This window comes from Eulemur rufifrons, chromosome 8, assembly GCF_041146395.1.
Source record: "Eulemur rufifrons isolate Redbay chromosome 8, OSU_ERuf_1, whole genome shotgun sequence".
Taxonomy (NCBI): Eukaryota; Metazoa; Chordata; class Mammalia; order Primates; family Lemuridae; genus Eulemur; species Eulemur rufifrons.
Window position 1 is genome coordinate 76,608,179 of NC_090990.1, and position 24,919 is coordinate 76,633,097.

The window sequence follows — 24,919 nt, forward strand, 5'->3', positions numbered from 1 at the left end:
GTATTAGGTAGGGATCCAATTTCTTTTTTTTTTTTTTGCCCTTGTAGAGATAGGCAATTAAATTGAAATCTGCACTGCCATTTTTTCCCTCCACATTACAGGTATATATATCTTAGGGTAAAGGCTAAGCTGCTATAACTATTAGTAAATGCTGAGCATAGTAGCATAATCAGACTAGAACCTTATTTCTTTCTCATAGCAAAAATCTTTCTCATGGTTTAAGAAAATGGTATCAATCTGCTCCATAAGGTTATTCACTGGGCCAAGTTTCTTCCATTTTGTTGCTTCACTAATCCGTAGGCTTTTGTATTTGCTGTATGATCTGTTTATTTATAATTGTGCTATCCTCATTTTTTTTTTTATCTCCCTGTAGGTTTGTCTATTTTGTTGTCTTTTTTTCTTTTAAAGTTAGCTTTTGGTTTATACTAAGCAGATAAGACATTATATTCTTCAGTGTATTACTGTTTTCTGTATTTTCATTGGTTGTGTGTGTGAGTTATTGCTTTCCCAGCCTTTAATAGATGGGTAGCACTCAGTCTACCTGTTCATTTCCTTGGTAGCACCTCTATGTTTAAGGAGTCCAGGATAATCATATCAGTGCATACCTTCCTTCCTCTTGGAGAATATGGTTTTCTTTAGGAACCTGATACTCGTGTCCTTGCCCATGTTTTTCTGTCATGGTTCCCTAGGTTGACATCTCCAGAGGAGAGCATGTTTGGTCAGCTCTCAGGCCTGAACCCTAGCAGAGCCTGGGGACTCTTGTCAACCTCAGCCATCAGTTCTTACTTACCTTTCTGGCAGCCCTAACAGCTTTTCCACCTGGAAATGAAAGCTGGTAGTTGGATTAGATTATTAGGATGAAAAGAATATCCAATAACCATAAGAAGAAAAAACAAGACATTTATATCCTTGGAATGAATGCCAAATGGCCTTTAATCTGAACTTACTTTTGCACTTTTTTTAAAGTCATTTCTTTCACTGATTGACTTATAACTTGTATCTTCCTGTATCAGCATTTTCCTAATTGTTTCTCTGGGTTGCTGACTTCTCCAAATGGTCATTGATATTATACAGGAAGCAAAGTTTCTGTGGTTAGATTTAACAAGAGACGTCAATGCCAATCTTAACATTTAATTTCTTTTTTTAGGTTGAATCCAAGATCAATTGACATCTATCTTAGATGAATTAAAATTTTTAAAAAGTATATATTCCTAGTACAAATTTTGATCCTGAGTTTAAGTACCATTAATTTGATTTGTTTCAGTAGTCACTAATGTGGAACGGTCGTCAATCACTACCGTTGATCATTCATTTTATATATATTCCAAGTTAAACAACTAGGCTGAGATAATTCAAGTGAAATTGTTCCATCAGCCAACGTGGTAATGTTAACATTTATCAGTAGTGCAGAATCACTTCTTTTGGACACAATAATGGTAGGCTTTTTACTCAGTGGAAAAGTAAACACAATTGGTTTTGTATAAATGTAATTTATTAAAAAATTTTTTAGTAATTTTGATAAAATCTCAAAATTGCAAATAATTTGATATTCTTCTGATGCAGTTATGAAGGCTATTAGATGTACTCTGAAGAGCAGGTGTGAAATCATTTGAAGACGAAAAAAAGACCACAAATACAAAATTCAAAGAAAAAATTAAAGACTTTGCCATGTATAAAGATGCATTGCAGGAAGGAAGAAGAGAGCATCTTGCACACCACAAGTCAGAATTATAGGTTTTGTTTTGTACTTGAGTAGACCCCAAGATTCCCCACCTATCGTCTTCCAGAATTACTTGTGATCCACTGTAATCCACTGTAATGAAGTATGTATTACAGTATAAGTATGGAAGGATTTTAATTCTGCAAACATCTAAAAAATAAACTGATAATATACATTTGAAAAGAGGTCAGATGTACTTTTGAAAACTAGGGGAATTAAAGGGTTTTTGAAAACTAAGGAGATAAGATATTGAAAATATTCTAAGGGGTTAGAAATTTTGTTCAGGTGACTAAAACATTAGGGACTTCTTTACGGTTTTGTTTTCTACTTTTAGCATATCTGATCTGGAGTTCTGTTGACTTGTAGAAGGGCTGATTTTATTTACTTCCTCATGCTATGGGAGGGGCTGACTTTGCTTTTGTATGTGGAGTAACTTGATTCACAGTTTTTTGATAAAAGAACAAAGGCCAAAAAATATGTAGCAGTTGTTATTAATCAGTATTCGTTAACTTATTTAGTCAATAAATATGTATGGACATTGTATTTGGTTGACACTTGGGAATATTATAGTGAACACTATGATGTGGGCCAGGTACTTTGCCAGGCAGTCCCTATTCATGTATTATCACATTTAATCCTAAGGGCTTTGATGTAGGTAGATATTACCCTGTATTACAAATCAAGAATGTTAGGGTTAGAATGGTTAAGTACACTTACATAGCTGAGAGTGGAAGCTGAGCTCCAGAGCACTTTTACTTAAAACCATATTGTATATTTGTCATGAAAACATAAAACTAGGAAACATTTTATGTTGTATATAGTGGACCAATATAGTGTATGTTAGTGGTCTTAAATGTTAGCATACATCAGAAACAGCAAGAGGATTTGTTAAAATTTGAGTTGTTGGACCCCACCCTAAGTTTCCTATTCTGTAGGTCTAGGATGGACCTGAGAACATGTATTGCCTGAACATGTCTCCAGGTCTGATGTTGGTTTTAGGGAGGGACTATACTTTGAGAATCACTTAAATATCTTCTGCTCATTATGTCCTTATACAACTAAGCATGCCATGCCAAATCTTCCATATCTTGATTATAGAAATCAGACTTAGTGCAAATATGGTATTAACGTGGCATGAAACTGTGCTTTTATTTTTCTGATACTAGTATTTCTCTGAGCATTTGATGCTGATGAGCAGAAAGCTTTTAAAACATTTAAGGGAGATGACCTAGAATATCTGTTTGTTTACCATTTTCATATTTGTTGTAATATGAAAGCTTATTATGAGTTTAACACAAATTTGCATAATAAGGCTTATGGTTAATTTGGATTTTCTTTGACTCTCTGAGCTTCAGTAAATTATGTCCTTTATACATTTTTTCATTTTGATAGTTGCATTCCACTTTTTTGTGCTGATTGGTTGTTTTAGATTAGCCAGTATTAATTTAGCTATTTTAAATATTAATTCCCATGTATGTAATTATCTACATACTTAAAGTAGGCAAAAGAGTTGATTTATCTAGTTTAAATATTAGTCCACTCACACATTTTTGTAAATACACACATTTGCAAAATAACTAAAACATCACTAACTGGTTTGAACAACTGTGCAGTTCTAAAACATACATTTTAAACCTTTTCTTTAAAAGATGTTAGGGTATCTCTTTTTATTCTAGTGGAAAGAAATGTCTCATTCCATGTTTTGCTTTTGCTTTCAATGTTCTAACCTTATATACCTGTTTAATTTTAATGATGATGATGATGATGTCCAGCTCACCAATATGAAATTCTCCTTTTCCTAAGACTTGAGTTATCTGGATGAATAAAGGGCCCCTTGGTGAAAGACGAAAGATTTATATGATCTGAAGAGGCCATTGGGATGGAGGATTGTATGGCATTAGTTTTTGCTTTTTTTGTTTGTTTGTTTGTTTGTTTTGGTAAAAAAATCACGGTAGCTTTCCACAGGTTTTAATTATGGAAGCTAATGATCTTTCCTATTTATTGTCTTTTGGACTTGAGTGACAGGAGGGAAGGGAACACTGTTGCCTTTGTGGGAAAGGGGGACAGATAGATGAGAGAGTAGAGGCATGAAGTTAATTTTTTATTTTATTCCCAATAATGTAACATCTGCTATTTGTTTAAATGCGTGACAGGCTTTCAGATTAATACTTTCAAATTTTAAGATAACTTATGCTATTTGTGTTTGTTTTTATAGAGAGGATCTGACGAACTACTCTCAGGCAGTGTTCTCAGTAGTCCAAACTCTAATATGAGCGGCATGGTAGTTACAGGTAAGTATTACTCTCAACAGTTTGTCATTATTTGCCATTTTTTGGGGAAGAATGTTAAAACAAAAATTTATTCTGATATAGAGAAGCCTTTCTTTTTAAATGCTATGTTGGAACATATTAGAGGAAATTTTTACTAATATATAAATGAATCCAGTGGAAAAATCTTGAAGTTGGTGACTTTTGGGGCAAGTAACTCATAAGTCTGATTGCCCTTTTTTTTTTTTGATCACAAAGATGTAATGCTTTCTTTTTCATGTTATAGTCCCCTCACTCATCCCTTTTTTTTTTTTTTTTTTTTAGTTTTTTAAATCATAGAATATTTTTACTTTAAGTATTTCTTTATGCCATAAACCCTAAAATCCAAACTGTAAATAAAAACCAAAAAATTCAACTACATAATTGTTTTTTTCCTGTGGTTTGAACCTTTTTCTTTGCTGTAACAATTCTTTGAATTGATTTTTTTTTTTATGTTGTCAACTTGCAAATTGAAGATTTTGTTTTAACTTTCAAAGTTAAGAGTTTTTCTTGAATTGTATATGTGTGAAATAATGTTGGTTGTTTGTAGTGTCTATAAACAAATATAGACTAATTTTAGACCTTAGTTTTATGGCTGATGAACCAAATTTTGAATCTGATTATTGTTGAATGAATTACCTTATAACCCTACAGTTCACATTATTTACTTCAAACCGTAGTTCCTTTTTTCTGTTATTTTTTCTTGAATTACTTGCTTGAGAAATTAATTATGTTAGGCAATAAAAGGATCTTAAAAGACGAGAAGACATTTTGATTTCTTTTAGACAGGCATTACTTGTATAAACATACGCATCCCTTACGGTTCAGTTAACTAAAAATTACAAGGACGTACTTACCAAATATAGTCATAATGATGTGAAGAGGAATTTGTCAACACATCACTATTACTGATTTTTCTGTGTAGTGATTACAAAGGCCATAACGAGGCCATGATTTTGATAGTCAAAGTACTATGTGCAAATAATTGACCCGATAGGCTCAAGTATCTTTAACTTTGCTTTGTTGGTTTCTCTTTTTAATAATATATATCGTGATTGATAATGGAAAAATTTTTTTTAATTAATATTTAGGGCTATGACAGAAATTAGTAGCAGCTTTGCTCCCTTTTCCAATCTCTTCCCCCAAAACTATATAAATGAATAAAATGTATGAAACAACTGTTGTCTGGAATTGATCAGCAAACAATACAAGATCATGATCTTTGAGAGAAGGGAAACATGAGGTGAACCTCATGATCACTCTGGCTTTTTGCTTTGTGCTACCTTATGCTACAGCACAGGGAAATGGAGCTCAAGCAGAGCATACAGGTCTTACTGAGTTGAAGAGACTGAGTGTAATTCAAAGCTTTTCAAATATAGAATTTGTGGGGAAGGGCCCTGGAGAAAAGGAAATTGTCTAGGGGTTTATACATAGGGTAGGGGGCAGAATTTGGTTTGGGGAATTCACTTTATTCAGAATTTTGGAAATTGGCTGGTCTGTGTGTGTGGCTTGAGACTTTGCAAGGTCTATCAGAAATCACCTGCTCTGGGGCTGAGAGCTAAATGGTGGTTCCATAGGTTGAGCAGTGCTCTAAGAAAGACATAGCAGTTATGGGTAGTCAGACATTAAGAGTTCTGGAAAGTCAAAATGCAGACATCTTGCAGAGGCCTCAGATATTCCATTTAGACTATGAAAGCTGAGTCCTTAAAGGGTCACTGTCTATAAGACTAGTTAAACTGAAAATCTAATCTGACAGAAATGTAAAGGATTCACCGGTAATTTAATTGCCTGCCAAAACAAAAACACTACCCCCTAAGACAGACAGCATGATTCAGTGTTCTTATAACTATTCTCCATAGTATGTAGCATACCATCAAAAATTACAAGTCATGTGAAGAAGCAGGAAAATAACATGTAAACTACAAAGAAGCATTCAGTAGGAGCAGACTTGAAAATTATCTAGATAATAGAGTTAGCAGACAAAGATGATAAATATGTTAAGCTATAAAGGAGAAGATTGACATAATGATTGAACAGATGGAGGAATATGTTAACAGATAAAGAACTGTAAAGACTAACAAATTCTATACTTACTGGGGGAAATATTGAATATTTTCTCCTTAAAAACAGGAATTAGGCAAGGGTGTCTATTTCACAATTTTGTTTCTAGCTGTCTGTTTATATTAGGCAAGTGAAATAAAAGGTATAAAGATTGCAAAGGAGAAGTAAAACTCTTATTCATTATCAACATGTTTTTTTTTTTAATAGAAAACCTAAAGGGATCCACGAAAGATTTGGTAGAACTAATAAATGAATTTAGAATGATTACAGGGTACAAGTTGTACCCTGTAATCATTCTAAATTCATTTATTAGTTCTACCAAATCTTTCGTGGATCCCTTTAGGTTTTATAAACCTATATATAAAAGTATATTGTTTCCTTATACTAGCAGCAAATTATTGGAAAATGAAATTTTAAGAAATCCATTTACAAAAGCATCAGAAAGATAAGATATCAGGAACAAATTTAACAAAAGATGTATAAGACATCTATACCAATAACTTCAAGGCTCTGCCAGAAGTTTAAACAGACCTAAATAAAGGGAGAGATAGACCATGTTCATGAATTAGAAGTCTCAATATATTAACATGTCAATTCTTTGCAAATGGGGATGGCATGAGTCTGTAATTAAGCCAGTAGGCTTTTAAGTTGAAATTAATGAGTAGATTCTAAAATTTATGTGGAAATAAAATGAGCTAAAACCATTTTGAAAAAGGAAAAGTTGCACTGATTTCAAGATTCACTGTAAACCTATAGTTAATTAAAGCAATATTAGCATGGTTAGTGCCACAGAATAGTGTTCAGAAATAAGCTCACATTTAAAGTCAATGACTATTTACAAAATTTCCTTGGTCACTCAATGGGGAAAGAGAATTCTTTTCAACAAATGGTGCCAGAACAGTTCGAAAACATTAAAAATAGAAAAAAAAAACTCAAACCCTACATCATACCATACAGAAAAATGAGATTAAGTATGTACTAAACTGTAAAAACTGTATAAAACTTTTAGGAAAAGTCACAGGATAAACTCATAAACGTTGGGGCAAATGATTTCTTAGCAAAGATACAAAAAACGCTAATCATAAAGCAGTTACAAACTTGATCAAAAGAGGAAATTTGCTCATCAAAAGACATAAAGACAATGAAAAGACAAGGCAAGACTGGAACAGAATAATATTCACATACCAATGCATATATCTGACAAAGGGCTCATATCCTAAAGTAATTTGTAAAGGACTCTTACACTTTGATAAATATGAACAGCCCAATTTTAAAAAATGGTCAAAAGAAGTTAGAGTGGGTAATAAGTACAAAAAAAGATACATTAGTTGTGAAGTAAACACAAGTCAAAACCATTATGAGATAGCCTTTACACCAACTAGAACAGCTAAAATTAAACAGATTTGCAACACCAAATATTGATGAAGGTATGGAACTATCTTATTGCTGCTGAGAATATAAAATAGTTGGGAAGATAGTTTGGCATTTTCTTATGTCAAACTAACTTATGATGTAGTACTTCTACTTTTAGTTTTTTATCCAGTGACAATGTACAAGACTTGAACAAATTTGTATATCAAGAACTTTATTGATAATGGTGCCAAACTTGACATAACCCAAATGTCTAACAGGAAAATGGATAAATTGTAGTATAGTCAGACAGTGGATTGCTACTCATTACTATTAAAAAGAATGGTTACTAATACATGCAATAACATGGGTGTATACAAAACATTAAATGGAGTAAAAGAAGCCAGACATAATAGTATATAACTGTGTGGTTCTATAATATTTCTATGAAGTTAAAGAGCAGATAATTAGTTTTTAGTTTAGAATCTAGAATAATGGATGACTATGTATGTTGGGAGCTTAACAGGAAGTAGAAAGAAAGGGCTTTTCTGGGATGATGGAAATGTTCTATATTAATTAAGTTGTAAAACATCCAAAATTTGTTGAAAGCAGATTATCTTTGGGAACAAGTAGTTTTGTTGGAATATGAAATGTTAAAGGTGTGTGTGTGTATTGCTTGAACTTTATTAGATTTACATTATAGAAAGGGGTTTTGTTCCATTTGTATTTCAGGGGGCCAGGGCCAGTAATGTATATAGGGGAGAGTAGTCAAAAACTTTATAATAATCTGCTTTAGAGATAGCAAGTTCATGAATTTTAGGGTCTTGGAAGAAGAATATACAGGAAATGATGTATCAAGAAGTTACATGTGGGAAATCTACGTACTGTCTTTATTACTCTTTTGTAAATTTGAATTATTTCAAAATAAAAAGTTTAAGAGAAAGAAAAGAAGTTACAACTCAGTTATTTGGAAGAAGATGAGTTTGGGGAAAATGCTAGTTTTAGAATCACTGAGTTGATGATGGTACCATTAACAAAGGGGAAAAAGTGGAAAAGAAGATTTTTGGTGAAAAGAATGAATCTGACTCTTCTATTTTTTAAAGTATGTTTAGGAATGATACATAATGTGCTTTATGACCAAAGAATCAGTGTAATCGTTTTGTAGTGATGGAATGAAATTCCTTAAAGTCTTGTTTTAACATGAGAAATGTACAGGCAATCAATTTATTTAACCTCTATGTACAGAGAAAACATTTGAATTTTAAGATTTGTTTTTTTCCCAACAAAGATCAAAGTCTTACGTATGTTCTAATGCATCAATTTGAATACTATTGCTCATAATAGCAGATAGCATAAAAGACCTTTAAAAACTTGTGATTATATTTGCCTGGAAAAATATTCCCTATGGTTCAGATGACTCAAAAGGACTTTTGCTGACAATGTTACAAGGACACTTCCTGGTTATCAAATATAGAACAAGATTTCATTTTTATGTTCCAACTGCCAGCTTTCTCCAAAATGTTTCTTCTAATTGAATTCTGTTTCCAAAACTATCCCTCAACAGCCTTACCTATCCAGACTTTCCTTCTCTTAACCCATTGAACAGATACTTTGTGTCAAAGAAAAAATTGACTTTAGAAGTAAGAAATATTATCAGAAACTTAATCTCAGGTAAATATCTCATAAGTTGATACAATAAGAATATTTTGTAATAAATTAGTTCCTTTAGGAGAAATAGAAGTAAAATATTTAAAAAATACAAGTAGCCCCATCTAGCATTGGAATTAGATTTTATTGAAAGGAATTTGTAACTCTTTGGCAGTGGGGCAGAGGCTTGACAATTGGAAGGTATAGTCTCTTTAATTTTTTAGTCATTTCTTTATAGCTATGGAAGTGGACTATCCCTTTAGGTATACATATTTCTGCCAGTGCTGATTGTTACTCTGTAATAGCAGGATTTATTTACTACTGCTAAAAGTGTGACTTTTGCTTTAAGTGAAAGTACTGAAATCATCCTATAGATTTTGGTACACGTTACTCAGAACTCTGAGATTTTCACTTTAATTTTTATAGACATTTTTGATGTGATGCTCTTTCATTTTGTTATAATGCTTTTGAGAGTATTCCAAACAGATTATTTCACAGTTTGAATGTTTGTGAGGGTTCTAACAACATGTATTCTTGCATATAGGACTTCTGTATTTTTCTAGCTCATGCGTAAGGTACTTTTGGCACCTAGGCTTTGCAGCTACTTGGAAATGCAGAGAGTTACAGCCATCTTTTTACAGTAAGCCTAGTGAGGCTTTTTATGTGGTGGGTGTTGGAGTTAACTAAACAGCCAGCAGAATAACAAATACCATCTATCTGTATGTATCTGCTCTTTTTTTCTGATTAACTCTTTGAAATTTCTGTTTCTTGTATAAAAATGAATACTGGCATTCATTTTTCTTAGAGTCTTTTTATTTTTTTCCTAGAGCCAGCACCTTCTGTAACACCGTGCTTTGCCTTTAAGTCTAATTAAAACTGCTTAGAATTAAAATTGCTTTGCCTTTCAGTATCATATTTGATAATAAAAGGAGTTACCAAAACTTTTATAAATGCATTAGTCTGAAAGTCTTGGAGAATGAAGATGTACTTATAATTTGTCAAATAGTTGTCTCTGGACAGATGAAGTATAAAGTTTTGAACTGTTGTACTTTATGTGGGTATGCAATTGAAAGTATATTAGTGAATGACTGGGACTAAAATAATAGATTTACAAATAAATTGATTGCAAAACCCAGGTGCTGGAGTGTTTATAATGATCAGGTAAAGATAGGAAGGAACTGGGGCCAAAACAGCTTGGGAAATTGACAATTTTGGGGAATGAATGAGTAAGTAGAAGGTTCAAAGCAGGTATCAAATGAGTCAGGGGAAGGGTTGCTATGAGAACAGAGAAATTCAGTAAGGAGGAGAGGGTCCACAGTTCCCTGGTCACTGATGGATGTGGTGATTTTAAAAATTAACCATGATCTTGTTAAGATCCATTTATTTGAAAATTGCAGATAAAAGCCAATGGAGAAGAAAGATCAGTCAGGAGGAGAAAAGTGATGGACTGATCAGAGGTGAAGATGGTTGACTCTAGAATTGATGTAAAAATCCAGTTTTCAGTTTAGAAGGAAGTGTTTAAGTAGAAACAGTTTTAAAATTTTATTTGTTTTTAATTTATGAGTAGATGAACATCCTCCCTAAACAAAGGCTTTTAAAAGAGCTGAAAAAGATATAGAAAATGGTATGTACTTAAAGATTTGTACCATTAGTACATTACCACATACCTTGTTAATTGAACATAAAGTCCTAAAATTATTTGCATTATTGCTAGTTTTACATACCCAAACAAATGTTTCTGGGTTTACTGGGGGAATGGAAGGAAAGGATCATGGGAAGAAATTCAGATTATTCTGTTGTCTTCTGAAGAATCATAGAACTGTAACCCTAATAGACCCAATTGTACTTACTTCTCTGATAGAGTGATAAATGAATGGCCTACGTGTTTCATAAGCTGAGGGCCACCCTTTCTCTTTGGCCCCCTTTTTTTTTCTAGGCTTGGGATGTTTTTATATATGAAAATAGGCTTCGTTATGATTAAAGGAGTTCCATTTCCTGTTGCACATTCTCATAGTATCAATTATTTGAAGTGAAGACTTTCATAATATTTAGTACTAGGATAAGAATACTTGGTAGCCACCTTCTTGAAGCTATTAACTAACTGAAACAGTATGAAGTAGTGTAAATTTTGGTAGTTACACAGTAACTGGCTTGGTCTTTGGGAGCAAAAGACAGATCTGTTTTAAGCCATCCATGTATAATGTGAAGTTTGTCTTTGGGATCTTTTTGTAGTATAGTGGTTTAAGAGCACGGACCAGGCAGGGCATGTTGGCTAACACCTGTAATCCTAGCACTTTTGGAAGCTGAAGGAGGGAGGATCACTTGAGGCCAGGAGTTCGAGACCAGCCTGAACAACATGGGAGAGGCTGTCTCTACAAAAAATAAAAAAATTAGCTGGGTGTGGTGACACACATGTGTAGTCCCAGCTTCTCAGGAAGCTGAGGCAGGAAGATTGCTTGAGCCCAAGAGTTTGAGGTTGCGGTGACCTGTGATGATGCCACTGCACACTAGCCCAGGCAATAGAGTGAGACCCTGTCTCTAAAACGTGAAAGAAAACCTTCACAGGCTGTGGAGTCATGCTCCCTGAGTTTTAATACTTTTTCTATTCTCTTTTTCTCTCTCTCTCTCTCTCTTCCTTTTTTCCCCTTCCCTCCTTTTCCCTTTCCTTCTTTTCCTTCCTTCCTCCTTTTTCTTTCTTTTCTTTCTTTTTCCTTCCTCCCTTCCTTCTCTTCCCTACCTTCCTTACCTTCCCTTTCTTTCTTTTCTTTCTTCTTTCTTCTTTTCTTTCTTTCTACAACTTGGTAACTGTCTGACCTGACTTTGGGCATTTAACTAGCTCTTAACCTATAAATGACATTAATAGGTCACGATAATAGCGATCTTAGAGTTGTCGATTGCCTGGCATGTAGTTGACTTTCAGTGAATGTTAAATATTGATGGAAAATAAAATTATATTTTCTATATTTTTCTAAGAAACCCAGATGTTTATCTTAATCCTTGATTCTCAAAAGTATACCACCTTATTTCTATGTTATTTAGCTGTTTGACTTCTGCCTGCCATACACCATCCAGAAAGTATCCAATACAAATCCAAAATAATGAACTATTCCCTTAATAATAGGTTAAGGTAGGCTTTTGCATTTTGGAAATTATATTCTGAAAATCATGTGAAAAAGAAGCTTTTTTTCCCCTTACAGGTACAGTGATAGGTAGAATCTTTATTTTGGTGGGTTTTTGCTTACCTTTCTCCCAGAAGGAAGGACAGACCATATTAGAAGAGCTGAAATTTGCTGTTTTGAATATCCTAATACCACAACTATAACACATGAGTCTCTAGGTTGGATTATGAACTATTTCTCCTTGTTATTCAAACTAACGAGCGAGAACAAACTATCAGGTTTCTGAACTCAGACTGTTTTGGCCAAGAAAAGGCCTTAGTCCTACAGTGGAAGAATATGCGTGTATGCCACTTACATGATTTAAGTTATGTATGTAGTTTTTTCATTCCCTGTTTTAACTTACATTTTCAATTAACAGACCCAGTGATGATTTTGTTAAATAAGATACCACAAAGTAGAAAGTTTAACCTCTTTCTTCTTTTTGACAAGTTCAGGTGCCTGTGCATGCACAAACCTGAAAGGAGGTATGGATAGCTTCCTATAGTTTTTCTTATATTTGGAGTGATGCTGAGCTAGCCAGCCAAGATTTTCAGGGTAGTATGTTCAGAAGCCATAGTTAACTCCTCTTCTGTACAAAGGCAACCTAAGGGGATTTTTAAATGCATTGGCTGGCCATTCAAGTATATAAGCCTAAGTGAAACTCTTAGAGTAAAATATAACTTCAGTATAGCTTGACAGGTAAATTATCAAGTGAGTTCACATATTATTATCTCCTAGAAATACCTTCTGTGGTTATTCAATAAAGTCATTACCACCACTCTCTCCCAGTCATTGGCGAATTCACTTTTAATCACGTCACTGTTTTACTTTCTTTATAGCACTTATCACTATAAGACATTATCTGCTTCATGCAGTCCACCTCTCCTATTAGACTATAGAGCATCAGCAATCATATTTATCTTGTTCATTGTTTTATTTCCAGAGCCTAAAACAGTACTAGGCACATCCTTGATATTCAGTAAATGTTTAAAGAATTCATGAGTGAATGAATTTTGAAAATACTTAAAGAAGATCAAGATGATTTTAGAGTTTTATAGATATTGTTGAATATACACACATGAAATTGTTTATAGATTGTGTTGAATGTTTTGGCAAATACTGCAAAGTACCTAAGATTTTATTCAAAATGGAGTATCTATGTATATTTCTGAATGTGTAAGGATCCTTCATTTTAGTTAGAGTCTCAGAAATATCCTTGAGTCCATTGAAGATTAAGAACTATCAATCTGGCATAGTGAATAGACTAAAAGTTCTTCAAATAATTCTACATAAAACACCACCTATTTCATAGGCGTCTTTAATATTTTTGCTTTTGGTGAAGCTTTGGAATGAAGGCAGGTAACTAATTTGTTGATTGAAATATATTAGTTTACTTTAAAGCTCAGAGTAACAGTAAAATAAGGTAATTAATTTCATGAGTGATTCATAGTATATTGATGTTAATAGCACAAAATATTTAAGTAGATAGATTAGGTGGTAATACTAACATATTAGCAAAGGCTCAGTGTGATAAGCCATAAAGTGGATTAACTACATAGTCATTTTTATAGCATTGCCACATTTGATCCCACTTTTGAGTACAACATTTTTGAAATTAAACAATTTATAATTTTTTGGGTAAAATCTTCATAATTTTTGCCTACTCAATTTTTTCACTTTTTTTTGGTATTTCTGTTAGTCTGTCATAAGATGATTAAATTGCACGATACAGTCATGCCTCACTTAATGATGAGGTTATGTTTTGAGAAATGCTTTGTTAGGTGATTTTGTCATTGTGCAAACATCACAGAATGTACTTATACAAACCTGCATGGTACAGCTTAGTGCACACCTAGGCGATGTGGTGTAGCCTATTGTGCCTAGGCTACAAACCTGTATGGCATGTTAACTATACTGAATACTGAAGGTGATTGTAACACAGTGTTAAGTATATATGTATTTAAACATATCTAAATATAGAAAAGGTACACTAAAAACATAATCCTGTGGCACCACCATTGTATATGTGGCCCATTGTTGAACAAAATGTAATTGTGTGGTACATGGCTGTAATTGTATTCTGTAATCATTTTACAGTTTCTTTGAGATTGCATTTTAATATTTTTGCTTATCATTTACTACTCTTTACATATACTGTTCATAAACATATTAATGACAATCTTAACTGATATTCATTTAGTAATAAGTGATGGATATGATTTTCTCTATTCCTTTGAAAGCTCAGTTTTTTTAATTTTTAGGAGTTATTCAGGTATACCCAGGTATGTTTTTAAGGTTTTTTAAAATTTGTTTTTGTGGTTTTTTTACACAAATAAGGAAAATTACTATATTCTTTTATTGTTAATATGTAGAGACTATTTTTTAATGTTTTTCAGCCAATGGTAATGATAGTAAAAAATTTAAAGGAGAAGATAAAATGGATGGTGCGCCTTCTCGTGTACTTCATATTCGAAAATTACCTGGGGAAGTGACAGAAACTGAAGTTATTGCTTTAGGCTTACCTTTTGGTAAGGTGACCAACATCCTTATGCTGAAAGGAAAAAATCAGGTACAGTTCTTTTAGGGTTTATGAAATGTTAAACTCCAAACTACCCAACATGTATGAATTAACTGTCACCTAATAAAAGGGCAGAAAATAGGTTCATTTTCTGGAAAAAAGTAACAGAAGTCTTACTTTAACTTTTCTTGGTAGATGTCTGTGGGAAACTAATGCTAGATAGCCAAAGTGAAGAGTCACCATGGTGTTGAGATTTTGCCTTTTGAATTTACTTTATGACTCTACTGGAACAGTGTTCTAAATTTAACACTTTAAGACTTTACTTGTTATAATGAAACTGTGGGACATACAAATACAAATGTGGCTCTGTTCTTTGCGATATCAGATACCAGTAATGATATCTGGTAGCATTAGCAGAAATTAGGGAGTAATCCTGGATATTCTTCTTTTAATAGGTGTAACTATATCATTAGGGCCAAGGTATATTAAATATGAAATTTTATTTTTAAATTTTTAATGCTATCATTTAAAAGAATTTATTAAAGTTTAATAATTCCTGTGATTATAGTTAATGTTATAGTTAATCTGACATTTCATTTTTAGTTTTTTTCTTTGTATATAATTATATGGCTTATGAAATGACTTTTGAGATCTCATATACTCTAGGATAGAAGTAATAAAATTCTGATGCTACATTTTCTCTAGCTTTTGTTGGGGGAAATAGATTTGTAGGGTGTGGAAGATCATAGGTAAAAGGCAGAAGCACCAGGTACTCAGTTTTCTTCTGAGATTAGGTTTAATTGTATACCTAAACTTCAATAAGAGAATTTTAATTCAACTTATCAGAACATTTAAATGTAACTTGAAAGGTAATATTCTAGATAGTTGATTTTTTTTTTAAGTCAGCTACATAGATTACACAGATATTGAAATTTATTTGAATTTAATGTACATTATAATTTTTGTTATTTTCAGGCATTTTTGGAGCTAGCAACAGAGGAAGCAGCTATTACTATGGTTAATTACTATTCTGCTGTGACACCTCATCTTCGTAACCAACCGATTTATATCCAGTATTCCAATCACAAAGAGCTAAAGACAGATAATACATTAAACCAAGTGAGTATGTATAGGTACATAATTAAAATGACCTAGAATATATTAAGAATCTTATAAACATAATAATGGGAAACAAAATATTTAACCACTCAGAAAATGTTTCTATAGGCGTTTTCTTATTATCTTTACGATATTTTCATGCAGAATGTCCCTAACTATTACATATCATGGAGTTTTGAATTCCTTTAAAGCCCTGGTCAAAAATATTCTTTTTTCTTATTACAAGTTAAAATTTTTGTATAAAAACTAAGAGGTAGGACTTACTAGCATAAACGATTTATGCAATTCTTCTACTTGGACTTTAAGGTATGAAGTTCAGTGCCTTTGGTTATTTGACTTCTTATAGGTCTTAATTTCTTGTGGAAAAATTCCTTTTGAAGATGTGTTCATTGATTTTCCTGGAAAAAACATGGATGAAAAATATAGGAATGTATTGATGTTTTAAAAATATGGTGTGAAAGATATTATTTAAAATTAATGTATTATAAGAATGTTTTTAGACTTAAATATGTAGGACTGCTATAATTGTCTGAAGATTTTTAGCTCTTGTAATACCATTTTTAAACTAATTATGTCTTTCTGTTTCAGTAAAATATAAACTGTCTTAATGAAAATTTAATGGAAAATAATTTCTTATAGATTTTTGTCTCTTCACAAAAAGTGACTTGAAATCATTTTTGTAATTTATGAAAATAAGCTTGTAAATTTTTGCCTAAAAGATAGGGCTAAAATTTCAGCTTTTTATAATTTGATAATACATTTTCTATTTCTTTTAAACAAGAATGTATACTTCCAAGAATTTATCATGAAGAAGTATACCAAAAGAAAACGTCTGCTCTATTTTTACTTAGTTTTGTTGCATTTATTTATTTAATTTTTTACTTATTTTATTTTTAATTAACAATTATATATGTTTATGGGATATAGTGTGATGTCGTGGTACATATATACCTTGTGGAATGATCAAATTAGGCCAACATATCCATCACCTCAAATAGTTATTTCTATGTGGTAAGAACATTTATTTAAAAGCCTTCTTTTAAGTATTTTGAAGTACGCAGTTGAATGTGGAAAGACCCAAACTATTTCTCTTCTGCTCTCACAGCACAACAATTAACATGGAAGACTTTGTGACCAAATATGGAGGAATTTTTCCCTATACACCAAGCAAGCAATCAGTTTTGCAGCAGACACCAACTAGGTGTCCTCCAACCCAGTTCAGTTCCAACACCACCTACTTGGATGTAGCATCACATCCCATAGATTGAGGGCTCAGTCCCACAACATAACCCCCTCCCCTTCTGACCAGTTGCAGATCAGGCCTCTAGAACCAAACAACTTCAACTTCAACTGGTGGTTCCCATGATCTCCTTTTTGTTTTACGGGTGTTTACTGGTGTATTATAAACAATATTACAAAGATGCAGATGAAAAAATGCATAGGGCAATATATGAGAAAGGGCAGGGAGCTTCCATGCTGTCTCCGGATGTGCTACCCCTCCAGGGACTTCCACATGTTCAGCTATCCTAGAAGCTCTCGTAATCCTGTCTTTTTTGGGTCTTACAGAGACTTCATTACATAGGCATGATTGATGAAACCATTGGTGATCACCTTATAACATTCAACTCTTTTTTCCTCCCTGGAGGTTGTGGAAGTGGGAATGAAAGTCCCTACCCTCTAATCATGCCCTAGTCTTTCAGGCCACCAGCCCCTATCCTGAAGGGGGCTGCCAGCCATCAGTCAACTCAGTAGCATACAAAAAGACATTACTTTGGCAATTCCAAGGATTTTAGGAGTTGTGTTCCAGGAAATAGGTTGAAGACCAAATATATATTTTACACAACAATACATTATTGTTAACCGTAGTTGCCATGCTATTTAGTAGAGCATGAGAACCTATTCTTCCTAACTGAAACTATTGCTTTTAACCAGCATCTCCCTTTCCCTGTCCACTCCTCCTTCCCTGTTCCCAGCCTCTAGTAACCAGAATGAATTATTAATACAAATTCAACTTTTTTTAGGTTCCACATGTGAGATCATGTAGTATTTGGCTCTCTATGCCTGGCTTATTTCACTTAGCACAATGTCCTCTTAAAATGGCGTTTGCTATCCCAATTTTATTTATTATTTTTGTTAATGTAATTTATGAACACATTTTCATTTTAAAAGGTTTAAGTGAAAGGAACATGTAAAGAATAAAGATAGGGCGTCTATAGTTAGATGTCTGTGTGAGAGAGGGACTTGAAATTTTAAATAGGATGACCAGTGCAAGTCCCATTGAGGAGGGATATTTGAATAATGAACTTTAAAGTGATGAAGGAATAAGCCACTTATTCCAGACAGAAGGAATAATCAATGCAGAGTTCCTTCTGTTGAAGAAAAAATTTTTGTAATCATATTTTTAATTTTCAAAAGCCCTTCAGTCTTCTTTGATTATCCTTTTTACATTGTATTTGGTCATATCTTAGGGACTTTACAATTCTTTGAGAATACTAATTATAGTATTTTAAAAATACCTCACGATCAGTTAACTTTTCTTCATTGTTAGCTTTTATGTTTATCTTGTTCTCACTCTCCTTTCCCCCTTTTTTTGTCTGTTCATATTTCACAATGGACAATTAGGGTTTATTGGACTTGCATGCTTTCCTCTAGGGTAAAGTAATGAGTTGGATTATAAGCTGGTACATCCACCCCAAGCTCCATCCACCCCCAAATGCCAAAGAGGCCTTTCTTCTGGCCAAGAAACTCTCTTTGAGGCAGGGCTTTTTAATTGCTTTTGGTTTTTTAATGGTGAAGGGGCAAGTTGGTCAAGAGGAAAAGGAGAAGAGGTGTTTAACTGTGTTTGTTCATTAGCTAGACGGTCCATTTATCCTTTTGTTTTCTCCCTCTCCCTTCTGTGAACCTTTTAATTGCTGATCTGGTTCCTGTGGCAAACCAGTGTAACCCCTGTTTGCTGTGTATTCATTGTGTCTTCTGTCTCTTTGGTTTCATTCATTTTCTGTGTTCTAAAAATTTGATAAAATTATATTCAGCTAATGGTGACCTTTGCTCTCTTCAGTGTTTTTGTTTATTTCATTTTATATTCATTCACCTATAGGCATTTTAATAGGATTTCATAAAAAAAGAGTGGCAAATGATTATGTATGTTAACCACAACCCTTCATAAAATCACCAAGACCTATCAATTTACTCACCTTAATTATCTGCCTAGTTTCGTCATCTCTCCTACTCCATTTTTCAGACATAGTCACCTCTTGGCTCTGTTATTACAACAGTTCTCTTACTAATCTGCTTTCTTACTTTTCCCCCTTGAATTCTTTTTCCCTAGTGCAGCCAGTATATATCTTTCTGAAATCTAAGTTACCTCCCTGCAGTAGGTGCTTTTCATGTTCGGGATCAAAGCCCTTTCTCAGATCACTACTATTTCTGTTTTCTGTCTTACGGCTAGTCCTGCCCTATTTGCTTGCGCTTCTGTCCCAAAAGTAATGGTAGATCCTCAAACTTGGCATGTTTTCTCTTGATTTCAGTCTTTTCTTGCCATTATGTCACTGTGTTCTCACTTACTTGTGGAATATTGTGGCTTGCCTGCCTGCCTTTGCGTCACCCTTCCACCCCGCACTTTACATGGCCAGTTGCTAAATACATTTAGGTTTCCCTTTAGCTATTTTTTCCTTTAGAAAGCCATCCTGATACACGAAGAGTGGATTAGATTTGGATTGAGGGCCTTAAATGCAAATTAAAATCACAGGGGGATATTACCATGCATATATACCAGACTGACTAAAATTAAAAAGAGAAGTAGCATCAAGTGTTGGTGACAGTGTAAAAAAACTTGAATTCTCATATATATAAGTGATGGGAATGTAATTGGTAGAACCATTTTAGAAAACTTGAAATGTCTACTAAAGTTGAGCATGTATGTGTTCTTTGACTTAGTAATTATCTACTCCTTAGTTACATACCTGAGAAAACGTGTGTGTATGTATATATGCATATCAAAAGATATATATATATTTTTATGTGTTTATATATATTTATATATATATGTATATATATATATATATGAGGTAGTTCATGAAACACCATAGTAGTAGCTCAAAGCTAGAAATGATCCAAATGTTTAGGAGTGGTAGACTATTTTGTGGTATATTCATTCAGTGGAATACTGTATGGCAATAGGAATGAACAGGTGAGTGGTATCTGCAAAATATGGGTGTACCTCATAGTGATTATCGAAAGAAGCTAGACCAAAGTAGAACATATGATAGAATCTGATATGATTCCATTTATATAACTTGGAGGAAGCATGAATGTGGCTTCTGGAGTGTTGATAATAATCTGTTTTTTATTTGGGTATGTATTTCACAGAGATGTCCAATTTGTGGCATTTTATTGAGTTTTGTACATTTAGGATTTGTGTCCTTTACTGTGTATGTGCAATATTTTGATAGATTAATTAAAGTTTAGGTTGGCACGCCAACTGCAACAATCCATGAATTAGAAAAAGACATGTATGAAGTCATTTGTTACTGATATGGAAGCACATAATTAAGCTAAAAAAGAAAGACGGAGAATAATAAATCGTACTTAAAAAGTATGTAATAGATATATACATATATGCTTGTATATGTAGATGGTATCTCTGGAAGGATACCCAAGATAATACTGGTGAGAGTTTGGTAAGGGAAAGCAGACTGAGTGACAGTTGCCATGATCAAGTGATTCCTATTTTAAAAACACATTTTTTTTATTTGAAACTCTAGAAGTTAGTGTTTTTCTACTTTGTGATAGTCCATACTTCTTGTATAGGTATACATTTGTAAGAACATGTTCATTAATGAAGAAAGTAAAATTGTAATGAGCTACTTAAAATATTTTATTTAAATATATTCAGACATTTAAGTAGGTAAATGTTGCTCTGGAAATCTAATTTTACCTATTTTCTTAATAACTTTTTCCATAGTAGTATAAAAGTGTCTATTAACTATCTGTCATGTTTCAAAATGTTGGGTTTAAATTAATGAGTCACAGTCACCTCAGTTTATTATTTAAATAATATTTAAATGTTGTGGTTTGTCTAGATAAATATGTGGACTCTGAGTCTCAAGCTATGTGATCCCTGGTTATATAATATTTCAGTAAAATGGCTGTTATTGTTTATTCCCATAAATGCCCTAATTCTTTTGTATTCTCTTTCCCTTTTATTCATCACTGCGCAGTTTGCGTTCCTGTTTATCTGCTAAAATAGATTTTTCAAACTATAAAGCAATGTAGAGGCATTCGCCATTGTGATATTTAACTATTTTATATGTTTTCTGACCCCAGATAAGGTAGAAATTATTTCCTTATCAGAGAACATGTCACAATAATAATAAGAAAGGCATAATAGTAATAAAAGCTTTCTTTTGGAGCATTTAACATTTGATTTTATTGACAGATTTCCTAAAAATACTGTATTTATTCAATTTTATATGTATATTTTTCACATTTTAAAATCTCTTAAATCAAGATGTATCTTACAGCAGTTGATCCATCAGAGTTTAATTGGCAACGTCTTAGTAGTCACACATAAAATAATAGTGCATTTTACAATTAATGGTACATTCCATACTGTAAAATGTATGGGAAATAACCTTCATATTATATCTGAAAGTTTTCCTGAAAATGTTCTGGTTTTGTACAGAGTACACAACAGTCTTTGTTCTAAAAATTGTGGTGTCAGAAGTTAATAATAGTATGAAAAAAGACTTATTTGTATCCTGAGATTCCTTTTTAAAGATTATATTAGAAGTAGTAAGCCTTATAGGTGGTCTTTTGAATAATCCAGTAATCTCCTTGTTGAGATTTACCATGTAACTGATTTATGTAGTGAATAATGTTAGATTAAAGTTTTATTGTTCTCTAAAAGTTTCTATTCAAAACATTTTCTGGTTAGGTACATCTGCCAAACTAAATTTTATTCTTTTGAGAATAAATTATATTGCCTGTCTTTGCCTGAGTGTTGATCCCAAAACCTAGATAATTTTTTAAACACTAGTACCCAGTATTTGAATTACGAACAAACAATATACCTGCTTCATAGCAGGTGCTCACAAATATTTATTGAGTGGGCATTAAATTTTGTTTATGTATGTTCTAGAAAATAAATGAACTAATAGTGTAGTATGTAGCAAAGTATATGACCATAATGGGTGTGTTTCTAAACTACTTAATCTTAATTTTCAGCGTGCTCAAGCAGTTCTTCAAGCTGTGACAGCTGTCCAGACAGCAAATACTCCTCTTAGTGGCACCACAGTTAGTGAGAGTGCGGTGACTCCAGCCCAGAGTCCAGTACTTAGAATAATTATTGACAATATGTACTACCCTGTAACACTTGATGTCCTTCACCAAGTAAGTTTAGTTTAATTTGCATACTTACCTATAAATTAGAGAAATAATTAATATAGTAGATAAATAATGTTTTGATTTTAATGTTTTAACAGATATTTTCTAAGTTTGGTGCTGTATTGAAGATAATCACATTTACAAAAAATAACCAATTTCAAGCTTTGCTTCAGTATGGTGATCCAGTAAATGCTCAACAAGCAAAATTAGTAAGTCTAGAGCTTCTTTTGCCATAGTGGTATTTTTTTCATGGATATATATATGTGTTTTTATATAATAATATGTCAATATAGCTAATTTTATTAATCCTGTCATAATTTAGCATACCATGTAGCATTATAGATGGTAGAAATTGGTGACATTAAAATATTAGGAAACTTTAGTGTTTGTCATAAAAAAGAAATGTTTTATTTTTAGACTAATGATAGCTGTAGTTATCCATAACATAGACTTGCATTATTTTACATTTCTGTTTGATTTAGGTACAACAAAAGTTTTGTGCTCTTGAGAAGATAGCAGGATTGTGTTGTGCATGCATACCTGTATAAGATTTTAAGTGGTTTCCAGAGGAAGCTTTAAAATAATAAATTTGCTTTTCAAGATAGTTTGGCCGATATATATCAATACAGATGAGGCTCAGATGCTGTGATAGGCTCTCAGGTTTTTTAGGATTATATCCTATATTCTTTTTAAAGATATTTAGAAAACAGATTTTTCTGAGTAGATTCCTAGTCTACTTTTTATTCCCATCATTTCTCTTTTTTGTTGTTGTTAGGTATGGCTGGTGAGAAACAATTAAAAGAAGTAAAATTTTCCCATGTCATGACAACTGTTGAAAATTGCATAGCACATCTTTACTTCCAAATGCCTTGATCCTCTGTTTGTATATCTTATTAAATCTGCTTTGCTCTATCTTTTTAACTTTTTGTGCCATATATCTCATCATTATTCCATTATTAAGCCATTAAAAATTCATAATTAAACCATTATTAGGAAACCATTAAATCAATTGTCTTTACTTATATTTGTCTTACCTGTTTTTCTCCCTTTCACTCTTTCTTTTACTTTCAGACTAACTAATACTTCAGTGCTTCCTTCAGATCAAGATTACTTCCACGGAACCCAGAATATTTTTTATTTCTGTTTCAATGCATTTCTATCCTCAGAATCTCATTTGGGAAGCAAAAATAGCTTTAGGTAGCAGAAAGACTATAAGTAATAATACATCTGTAATAATTTACCAAGTACTATAATCTTATTTTTTTTCTGACCACTACTTTATATTGTAAACAGAACAGGTTTTTCTTCCTCTGTTACAAGGGGATGCTAAGATTTTCAAAGGTGAATAATTTATTGTAATGTACGCTATCTGTGAGGTAGACATTTTTTCAATCTATCTTTCAGATAGCCTTTCTCTCCAGTGTGTTGCTACTCACTGGTTCTCAGGTTATATAATCTAATCTTACTATGATTGCCTTTTCAGGCATAGGTTTCTCTGAACATCTATTAAATCTGATACTAAACAATCTCTTCAAAAATTAAGTTATATATATAAATAGTAAACATTGCGATGAAGTAGTTTTATTGTGGCTTTTCATATTTTCAGTCCATGTGCAGTTTTTCATTGTGCTGTTTTAACTATCCACTTAGTGTCTGATATCTTTCATGTCTTTTGATTATCATGTTTTAGCCATAGATTTTAAATTTACATGAAAATATTTTTCCTGATTGTTTTTGCTTACTGTCTAAACTTTCACTGTGAGTAGGCACATTTGAAAGATCTTTCTGCCAGTTTTCTTGAGCATTTACTGTCAGAAATCTTTGCTCCAGCAAGATTACTTACTGCATTCTTCCTGATTGCTGAACCACAGGACCAGTTTGTGTGCTACTGTTATTTTCTGGGATTTTACAAATATATGAGCATGAATTGAGCTTGCATATGTATTTTAATTCGACTTTTACTCTTTACCTTATTGTGGTCACCTTACTTTAGCCGGCTATTGAAAATGCCTGGATTCCTGTTTTCATGCATCTTCAGCTTTGGTTTCTCTCCTCTTTTGCTAACAGGTGGTTTTAATGTACATCTTGTTTGCTTATTTCTCTAGCTCTTATACCTTAGGCATACTTGTGTATCTCCTATCTACATAAAAATGTTAAAAGGGAAATGTCCATTTCCGGAGGGCTTCCTCACAATTGGCATATTCATTGTAGATAATTGAGCAGTCTACTTCAGTATTGCTTGGGAAGAACTCAGCCCCTAAAAAAGTTTACTTAGTGAGGATTTGGTAATTTTGTATCAGTACTGTACTTTTAGCATTAACGTAGATAGTATGATTCGAAGCCATATCTTTTCTTATAAGATATCATTCTTTCTTTGAGTAATACTGAAGTAGTCACCTAAGAGTCAATTATGCTACTCATCTTTTGATAATCGTATGCTGTGTAGAAACATAGATTCTATTACTTTTCTCACATTTTCCCTATAGGAGTGCTACATGGGTAAATTACTACCTATTTCCAATGCTTTGTTTGCCTTTACAGCAGGATATTGAATTAATAGTTATGTTATTCTGGCTGATAAAATTGATACTTGACTTCCACTTTCATGTGATGACAAGTGCCTTGCCTAACCTAAATGTAATTCAAACCCTGATGT

At 32.8% G+C, this 24,919-nt stretch overlaps 1 protein-coding gene across 4 annotated transcripts in view; it reads left to right on the top strand.

Moving 5' to 3' along the window:
- The window catches only part of PTBP2 (polypyrimidine tract binding protein 2), a 76,067-nt gene that overhangs the window by 23,213 nt on the left and 27,935 nt on the right, over positions 1–24,919 (top strand). For all 4 annotated transcript variants that reach the window (XM_069478260.1, XM_069478261.1, XM_069478262.1 and 1 more), the window contains exons 3-7: positions 3,936–4,011; positions 14,639–14,811; positions 15,736–15,879; positions 22,105–22,269; positions 22,362–22,472. In XM_069478260.1, coding sequence (XP_069334361.1) covers positions 3,936–4,011; positions 14,639–14,811; positions 15,736–15,879; positions 22,105–22,269; positions 22,362–22,472 — 669 coding nt within the window. The remainder of the gene's footprint in view (positions 1–3,935; positions 4,012–14,638; positions 14,812–15,735; positions 15,880–22,104; positions 22,270–22,361; positions 22,473–24,919) is intronic.